General features: G+C 39.8%; 1 protein-coding gene across 2 annotated transcripts in view; it reads right to left on the bottom strand.

Annotated features, from left to right (window-relative positions):
- The window catches only part of sult1st6 (sulfotransferase family 1, cytosolic sulfotransferase 6), a 31,523-nt gene that overhangs the window by 3,013 nt on the left and 19,218 nt on the right, over positions 1 to 9,292 (bottom strand). Inside the window, exons 1-4 of one of the 2 annotated variants that reach the window (XM_050059142.1) lie at positions 7,098 to 7,995; positions 6,106 to 6,234; positions 3,355 to 3,452; positions 3,003 to 3,129 (exon numbers count right to left, since the gene is read on the bottom strand). In XM_050059142.1, the coding sequence (XP_049915099.1) occupies positions 3,003 to 3,129; positions 3,355 to 3,452; positions 6,106 to 6,234; positions 7,098 to 7,284 (541 nt within the window). In that variant the 5' untranslated portion in view covers positions 7,285 to 7,995. Of the gene's footprint in view, positions 1 to 3,002; positions 3,130 to 3,354; positions 3,453 to 6,105; positions 6,235 to 7,097; positions 7,996 to 9,292 lie in introns of those variants that run through there. The other variant, XM_050059144.1, reaches the window with a different exon arrangement.

A 9,292-nucleotide genomic window follows, 5' to 3' on the forward strand; every position in this document is an offset into this window, starting at 1 on the left:
ATCCACTTACCTTCTGGGACAGGGCTACAGAGAATCTGGATCAAAATCTATTTATTAACAACCTGTTAATATTTACAGATGCTGGCTTGATGGATTAGTGCAACAACCCCTATAAAACATTTGTAATTGCAGATGTCCTCATGTGTTTTGTTGGCTGATTCTGTGATCATTTTCTGTAGGTTCACTCACTGTTAATCTGTGCTCACCTCTTTACTCTGATAACTTAAGATCCAGACGTTTGAGAGGTTTATACCAGGAGCCATATTATCTGCAGAGGTCTCTTCCTCTCCAAAACAAACAGACCAGGTGATTATAACTGGTAAAAACACTGAATAAAGCAGTTTCATGTTTTAAAAAAAATAGCGTTTTTCCAACTCTGCTCATTGTGGAGGTGCTGCTAACTATGGTGGCTGATGTTAGAAAGGGAATGGCCCTATCTAGAGTCAGTGTTTGGTTTGTCCATTCCGGGCTGTTGTAGAAACATGGCGGTGCAACATGGCGATCTCCTTAGATGAGGACCTGCTCCCTATGTAGATATCAATGGTTCATTCTAAGGTAACGAAGACACAATGATTCTTATTTTCATGTGATTATACACTTAAGAAAACAACATATCTGCCTAAATCTTACACACTGAACCTTTAACCAGCCAACAGTGATCAACAACTGCTTCAGCTTTGAATCTTGTCATCGCTATGGACAACACACTTTGTTAGGGATGCAGGATATTAGATTTTTTTTTGCCGATATAAAACAACTAATTTGGCCAATAACCGATACCAATATCAATATATCCGCTTTTGTCCCCACCTAATTTCAGTGATCATCAAGTCTCTTCTGTTGTGAATGTGGAATGTGTATAGCAAAATGTCGTCCGTTTCACAAAGCAGGTTCAACAAACTCTGAGTTTCCGGTTGCAGAACAGCTTATTTGAATCAGTTTAATCAACTCGGAGTAGTTTCACCTGGAGTTAAGCGCGTGCACCACAACTATAAAAAGCCAGCATCAATGGAGCCCCGATTCGACGAGTCACCATGGCAACGGGGAAGAGGAGGGCTGCGTTTTTCACCCCACTAGAATTAGAAATCTTAATGCGCTCATACGGCGAGTTTGCACACGTTTTCAAAAAGAAGTGCAACACCGCTGCAGCTGCAAAAGAGAGGGAGACGGCGTGGGAGAACATTGCTGCTCGGGTCAATGCTTAAGTTTAAATGTAGTCCTTTGCAATCACAATAATATTACAGGGGAAAACTGCTTGAATGGTAGCCTATTAATTTATTTCATTTAGGTGCAATCCCGCGGGGGAGAAGCGCACTTGGCAGCAGTTTAGGATGAAATATAAAAACATTGTTCAAACAGGTAAGACCTCGGCATAATCTCATGGGGGTACCTCATTTTGATCACGCTATACATTGTAAAGTAAATTTAAGTGGCTGTTTGACTGTGCAGTTGTTTTATCCCCAACATAATGCTGTTTTCACACACATAAATGTCTTCTCATCTATAGGCTATTATGTTCTGTTAAATAATTAAGCCTATTTAAACTAACACAGACTTCTACTCAGCCGACAGAAAGAAGGCAGATGCCCGTAAAAGGAGCACACTTTTCTGACCGCCCTGCATACAGTTGCCTTACTCAGTGCTCAGCATCTCCGACATTGTACAAGAAAACTTCCATTTGCAAAGAAACGCAGCGCAACACACAATATCTGCTGAGATGTGAGAGCATGACTACGATTGGTAATGTTGCAAATGTAAGGACGGATTTGGTTGTGTATTTAGATGATGGACTGTGACGTGAAACGGTACCGCTCAAAAAGATAATTGTCTGGAAATGCTAAAACATCTATGCGCGGTCTGATAACCATCTCCCGACGAATAGGCCTATTTAATTCTCTGCGCAGTAATGCTGCACCTTCATCCACGGGATCGTTATCAAAAGGACATGCCATGTTAGTGAAAAACGTCGCCACCTACTGTGCCTAATGGACTTCTAATATACTGACTGATTTTTTAATGATTTTTTTTAAAATGACAGACGGCAGAACTAGGCTACGCCAAAACTCGCCTGCTGACTGAATGAATGAGGAAATCAAATGGAGTGTGTGGCTCTGAAAGAGGGCGGAGACAGAGAGAAACTCGAGAGAAACATTTTTTTCCAACATTCCACAAGGTCTCCATCTGTAAATGATTTTAAGTTGTTAATAAATTGTTCCAGATGTTGTAAAACCCTTGTCTGGACAGGAAGTGCTTTAAATAATCCATCAGAACAACCTTCCTGATGAATTTAACATCAAACAAAACATCAGAACATGTGTCATGCTGCAGTAGGTTACACACTAGTTGAAGGGATTTTTTTCAACAATTTGGCAACCCAAAATATGTTCTTATTACAGCACTAAAATGTGTTTGTTTGTTTTTTGCTGTAAATTAAATTCAATGACTAATGACCACATTTAAACCTGATATTTCATGGATTGAAAATGGCTCCACACGCCATCTACTGTTTCAAAACAGCACCAAACCTTGGGAAGCTAATGCTGACATAGAGCTGACTGGTTGGTACTTATCTATATCATTAAATTTAAGAATGTAAAGGCCTTCTAATGAGCTCCTGCCCCACACATCAAGCGTAAAAATAAACCAGTTAAAATTCTTTTGTAGGTCTAAAGGAACATTTTCTCCTGATTGGCATCACCTTGACTCTGCAGCCTCGCAGGGTGCTGTTAATCCTGTTATGGTCATTGAGGCATAAGGTTCTCACAGGGAAAAACACTGAGGTAAGGACACTTATTCTTCAAAGGTGTCATGGGTTACAGAAGTCACCAGCCACTTTATCATATTTAAATAATTTAAAATACATCAGAACTTCTGGCTGGCGGCGTTGATAAATGTACCTGTGTGGTTGTAATATCTCAGTTCAGTTAGAAGCTTTGTGCAAACAGAAACAACCAGTTTGAATAAAGGTAAAATGACACCCAGGAATGTGATTTAATACTTACATTCTCCTCGCATGAACTTGGGTATGTAGCCCTCCCAGGGTCCAGGTTCAGGCTGGGTCAGGTTCATACGGTCAAAGTGGTAGTAGCTCACCAGGTTGTCTTTGGCGTTGCGTGCTACGTAGATAACCTTTACACACAATCAAGAGGGACATATAAAAAGGGATTATAACAACAATGCAGACACTGGGTAACTTGATAAGGCAGTTGTGTGGCATTGTAACCTCTCACCCTATTAATGTGCATCGTATCATGAACCTTTTGCCCTGTTAACATGCATTTATTGTTCAGTGTGAAGCAATAAAATTCACTGCAGGATTTTGCTCTCAGTTGAATCTGACAGTTTGGGCCTCACCTTGCACTTGTTTTCCCAAAATCCAGGAGGCACCAACTTAAAAGCAAGATGTGTCTTGATGATTCTTGGAGGATCCATGGTGTTAAGAAGATCAATACCTAAGTTCAGGAAAAGGGTATTGCATATGTAAGAGCAAGAGAGCGTCAACTGACTTAAAACTAGCACCATTTTAGTTTCTTTTTAGCTTCAGAAGAAATATCTGGGAGGTGAAATAATGTTATTTAATACAGTGTGTTCAAATAAAAGAGGACTTGGTGCACAGTAGGGTGTGTTTGCTGCAGCCAAATTGTTGGCAAAAGTCAGTTCTTATCTTGTAGGGTAGCAAACAAAAATTTAGTGCAAAGTCACCCATCTGAGAGTTTGCCTGCCATCTAACTCTGTCTTAGCCTCTTTTATCTTGATTTTTTGTTGTCTGATCATCCACATTTTCAGCAGCACATAAAAATTTTGGGATGTGTGCTAGCCTTCTTGTTGAGAGTCACTGTAGATAGGATTAATACCATTCTCACGTTTGTAGACTATATAGAGGCTACAGCCAACAGCCTGTTAGCTTAGCTTAGCTTAGCATAAAGATAATTTGATAATTTGCTAGCTTAGTTAGCAGGAGGATTTTCTTACATTCAGACAGAGACAGGATAGCCCTGTTTCCAGCTTTCTTTATGCTAAGCTAGGCTAACTGACTGCTAACTGTAGCTCACACTTACCCTACAGACATAGGAGTATTGGGCCTCTCCTCTAACACTCCGCAAGAACACACATAAACATATTTTCTTAAGCAATACCACATGAGAGAGTGCTGTTATTGCTGTGTGTGTGCCCTTTTCTGATCATTCATTATTTAATTCAAATGTAATTTGTGGAATTATGCTCCACAAAACATGTAAGTATTATAAATGTTTGTTTGCCACTGAGCTTATTTTCTGCATTAATCCAAAACCCAGTGGACAATTCCCATAGGCTTTTTGACAAGGGAGTCAGTATGTTGCTAACTTCTGCTTCATGGTACAGAAAAAACATCATCCCTGGGGCACTCTATGTTTTTAAGTCCAAGCTGCTCCCATCAACCCCTGTAGACGGCCATTTCTAGAAAAATAACTCCAACCACATTCTGTCCAGCACCAAATGGCAAAAAGATTCAAATAAGCAACTAGCTAACTAACTAGCATAATCAAGCATTTAGCAAGGGAAGTAACCAACTGAGGAGATGGCGGAAATCAAAGTGTTTGGTTAGAAAGAAAAATAAATGCTAAAGATGCTCCACATCTGAAGAATGTGGAGGTAGGTCATTATTGTTGGCGAGTCACCCATTTACAAGTATTTTTTTTTGGGGGGGNGTGGGGGGGGGGGATATTTTTTGCTGCCTAGTGACCAAAAAATTGATTGATGCAGCTTTAAAATTATACAAAAATAGATAAATAATTCAAGACAGCAAGAGACAGCATGAGTAATGCTCAACTTTGGTAAATACTTACAGCAGACTACGGAAAAAAATAGGCCACTAATCCCACCAGACAATTTTCAGTTTGGTCACTAGCCAAAACTGCCATCTTTCCGCTTGAGTCTGTCACTCGGGCAGCGTTTTGGTGCTAAGTAAAATGTACAATGCACTGGTTAATAACTAGTTGACCCTGATTAGCTGGTGAAACAAGCCGTTATGAAAACATTCCTTTAGGAATTTGTGAGTGATGACATGCGTGGCACAGTCAGTATATCCTCCTGAGACCCCAGCTTTTGTTTGGTATGCACTTTCAATTTATTTTATCTATTTGGGATTAGTAGTACAAAAAGTATTTTAAAAAGTATAAAAAACTAAAAGGATGTCTGCATATGAGGACAATGGGTCTATTTTTAGTAGTCACATGTGTGTAATGCAGTAAAAAACTGTATATTTCAATGCCTGAACATTTTGTTCAACAACAAAACATTTTGTAACCCTGTGGGTTGGGGGTCACTGTTCAAGTCTGTTTAAAACTGTGCATTGTAACACCTGAACATGGCTGTGAAAAACAAAATTGCAAATAATACAACATTTCTAAAAGTCTTGTGATTTGTTCATTTTATAATTCTGTATAAATTTTCCTTGCTTGGGGTGTCGATGGCTCAGTGGATAGAGCAGGCGCCCCATGTATAAGGCTGTTGCCGCAGTGGCCCGGGTTCAACTCCAGCCTGTGGCCCTTTGCTGCATGTCATTCCCTCTCTCTCTCTCTCTCCCCCTTCACGATTAGCTATCCTATCTATAAAGGCAAAAATGCCCCCCAAAAAATATAAAAATAAATAAGTAATTAAAAAATAATTTTCCTTGCTTCACACTCCAAATTAGGAACGTCCTTTTTGTCTCTAGGAACAGTCTGTCACACCTAACTGGCCAACATAAAATGCTGCGATAATACAATAGTAAAGCTCCAGGGTCCTCAAATGAGGACCGCAATATTTGTAAAATATCTAAAAATATATAAGTTAAAGATATATAAAATTTGTACGCAATATTAAACTACAGATGTTATTAAGCACAAATGAACAAGTTTCAACCATAAAATTTGATCAGATTTTGCACCTTGTCCACTTTTGTGTCGGGATCGGCTGCAGACTAAGTTTAGCAGAATAAAGTATAGGACGCAGGGTCTCGGGAGGATATGGAAATAATATCTTAAATGTCAGCAAATACTTGTGGCTACAAAGTGCACTTCAAGATAGACTGAATTTAAACTGGCACGATTACACACATACAAACATAACCACCTTAATACACACCTGAGGGGATGGGCGGTGGGGAGAAGATCTCGAGGAAAGGACTGCGGACAGGTGTGGGGGCTCGTTTGCAGGCCTCAGCATCTCCGTTGTGAAGAAGCAGGTCAACTATCTCCTGGGTCCATGTAGTCCCTTATGTCCCAGAAACACAAATTAACACTGAGTTGAATGAATTGGATACTTTTGAATGTACAGTATTGAATCTTACCAGTTCGTGTAGATATCCCATCTGTCATAGTAGCTTTATTGCAATGGTGGAAGAGCATTCTTGTACTTCACTTAAAGTACCCCCAAATGACCATTAGTATGTAAGTTATGTACCATATATATATCAAAACAACCATTTGCAAACTCCTATGCAACAATCCAAGTCTATTAATCCAGTTATATGCTCAGTATTTGCCAAATACACAACGTTTATGACAGGGAACTGAACTAAAACTTATCAATGATTTTTTTCAAAGCCAGACTCCATTGACAAAAAGTGTAATTTTACCTCAGGAGCTGCTGGTCTACTGCTGTCTCGATTAGTTAGTTTGTTTGTGGTATTGTGTGACTTTGGCATTTTAAAGGGTTAGTTCACAAGCAGCAAATTCTCAAAATAACAATAATAATAAACTATCTTTTCCTAATTCTGACCAAGTAGCTCTGTTGCCTAAACCAAACCTAAACCTAACCACCGACCCCCTGCATCAAGATACAACACAAAAGGCTGCCCCCAGTATCCTTACAATGACATCATGCTTTGTTTTATAAGGTTATATGTTTTTTTTATGCAAACTCTTCATCTGAAAACAACGTAAGATGTCAAATAAATGTAGTGGAGTAAAAAGTGCCATTGTTCACTCTGATAAATAGATGAATGGAAGTATAAAGCAGCAGAAAAAAGGAAATACTTAAGTAATACTTAAATGTGTACTTGTGTTAATGTATTCAGTTACAGTTTACCACTGATGACAACTGTGTAAGCACTAACAGAACCTGAATTGAACTACCTGCTTTGGGGTAGGTGGCGATTAGGAGGTCCGAGGGATCAGGACGGAAAGCCCAGATGGAGTCCCAGTTGTTGGCGATGTAGTTCATGAGAGGAACACCTTTCACTGGGATGAGAGGGAAGCGAGTGATGGAGGCATGTGCTTCCTGAATGGCTGCACTGTAGGAAAACTCTTTTTCTTCCGACATGACTAATATTGTCAAAAGCTCAGTTGAGGAAACCAAAAACCAGAATCCAAAATTTAATTGTGAAATGCCTTGGACAAGGCCGGTCGGGTGGTTCTCCCCAGCAGACACTCTCTCAGTTGGCTTTCAGTCCTTTGTCAAACATTCACAGTTGATTTGCTTTTTGTACACCATAAATTCCAGCTGTCTGCAAATCTCTTCCTGCTTGTTCACTGTGTCGACAACCTCGTCACTCTGTCATGATCTCTTCCTTGTTTCCTTGTCTGCTGGCCGGGAGCCTATTGTTTTGGTCTCCTTCCTTGATTTCGTCTGAATTTCAGCCTGAATCCTCTCCAACATCTGAAAAACAATCCGTCCTGAACTCCCAGCTGAAGCCTAAGTGCTTCAGTCACTCTGAAATGGGTTTCTTTTCACCCTCTTTCTATCTTTGTAACCTGGCTGTCTGAGTGCTTGCACCAGGTTCTTGTCTGTCTGCGATCACTGGAACTTGTACAAGCCGACGAACACTAAAGTGCCCTTATGTAACATTCCCAGTTGCCTATGAATTCCACTTTTGCTCACAATACTATCTCAACTGCTTGCTCTGTAATTTGAGGAAGGGATATGGGAGGGTCTTAAAAGAGCCCTACCACAGGGAGGCAAACTATAATCACACACTCAGTGCAAAAGATCGAACATTTCATCTGAGAGCTCGACAATGAAGCTTGAGTTTTTGTCAATGTCTCTTATAAAGAAAAACTAATCTTTTACTGAGAGATAGAAAAGCTGTTGACACTCTCCAGCTGAAACCTACCTTTGGACCCACACTTTTAAAGTAAACAAAAACAGATGACCAAATGGCAGTAAAAAGAAAAGAGCTTGAGAAACGTCTGCTGTTCTCATTTTAGATTTCATAAGCGTGCAAAGTAGAAACATTTTACGTGTAGACATGCAGCTGTTTGATGCATGTCTGCTGGGCGTGAATTCATTTGTGTCCAGAGTGCTCAGCTCAGTTTGTTTAGAATATGCATTCCAGGATTTCCACAATCAATATCCTGCTTAAGGTAGAAACAATATTTACACTGAAAATAAGCTCAGCTCAAGTTACCGAAAGCAATTTACAATCTTGAATCAGTATTTTGAAGTGCAGAAACTCATTTAATGTTTAAAGCAATCTAAAGCTTTATTTTGAGCAAATTCGTTTTTGTGTGGGTGTGTGTGAGTACTTGTACATGCTACGCAGTGAGGACCAAAAAAGGTATTTTTGCGACAGAGTGAGGACAGTCTTGCAAAGTGAGGACATTTTGGCCCATCCTCACTTTCTCAAAGGCCTGTTTCAGGTTTAAGACTTGGCTTTAGGGTTCAGGTTAGAATTAGGTTTAGGCTAAGGGTTAGGGTTGGGCATTTAGTTGTCATGGTTAAGGGTAGGGTAAGGGGCTAGGGAATGCATTATGTCAATAGGGGTCCTCACAAAGAGAGAAGTGCAAGAATGTGTATGTATGGGCATGTGTGTGAAGATGAAGAATACAAAGCCCCTTAAAGGTCACAGCAAGATTTATGTATTTACTGCAATATTTTTCTTTTTCCATTCCTTCAGAGTCCTGTCTATTTCCACTCATTTGCTCCAAAACCATCGTCCCAGTATGGATCAGCTCATTGAATTTTACTCTGAACTCGGCATGAAGCATGCTGATACAGCAATACTGTTCAGAAGGTATTGATATGTAATTAGTGAAAGTAAACTTTAAAGGGAAATTTCAGTGTATTTCAACCTGTCTCCTATCGTCCTAAATTTGTTTCAAGTGACTAGTGACATAAAAATAATAGTTAGCATGTTAGCCGTTAGCCTAGATACAGCCGGGGCGCAGACCTGTTAAAACGTAAGTGAACAGGCATACTTCAAGTGCAAAGTTAGTTCACTAAACAAGCTTTTTTTCCACAAAGACCGCCTCATATCGTTAGGATAAATGTCAGAGAACATATAGAAACGACATGTAAACGTGTTGTCTTACCTTACCGGTGTGGTGCCCAT

Source organism: Epinephelus moara, chromosome 13, assembly GCF_006386435.1.
Source record: "Epinephelus moara isolate mb chromosome 13, YSFRI_EMoa_1.0, whole genome shotgun sequence".
Lineage (NCBI taxonomy): Eukaryota > Metazoa > Chordata > Actinopteri > Perciformes > Serranidae > Epinephelus > Epinephelus moara.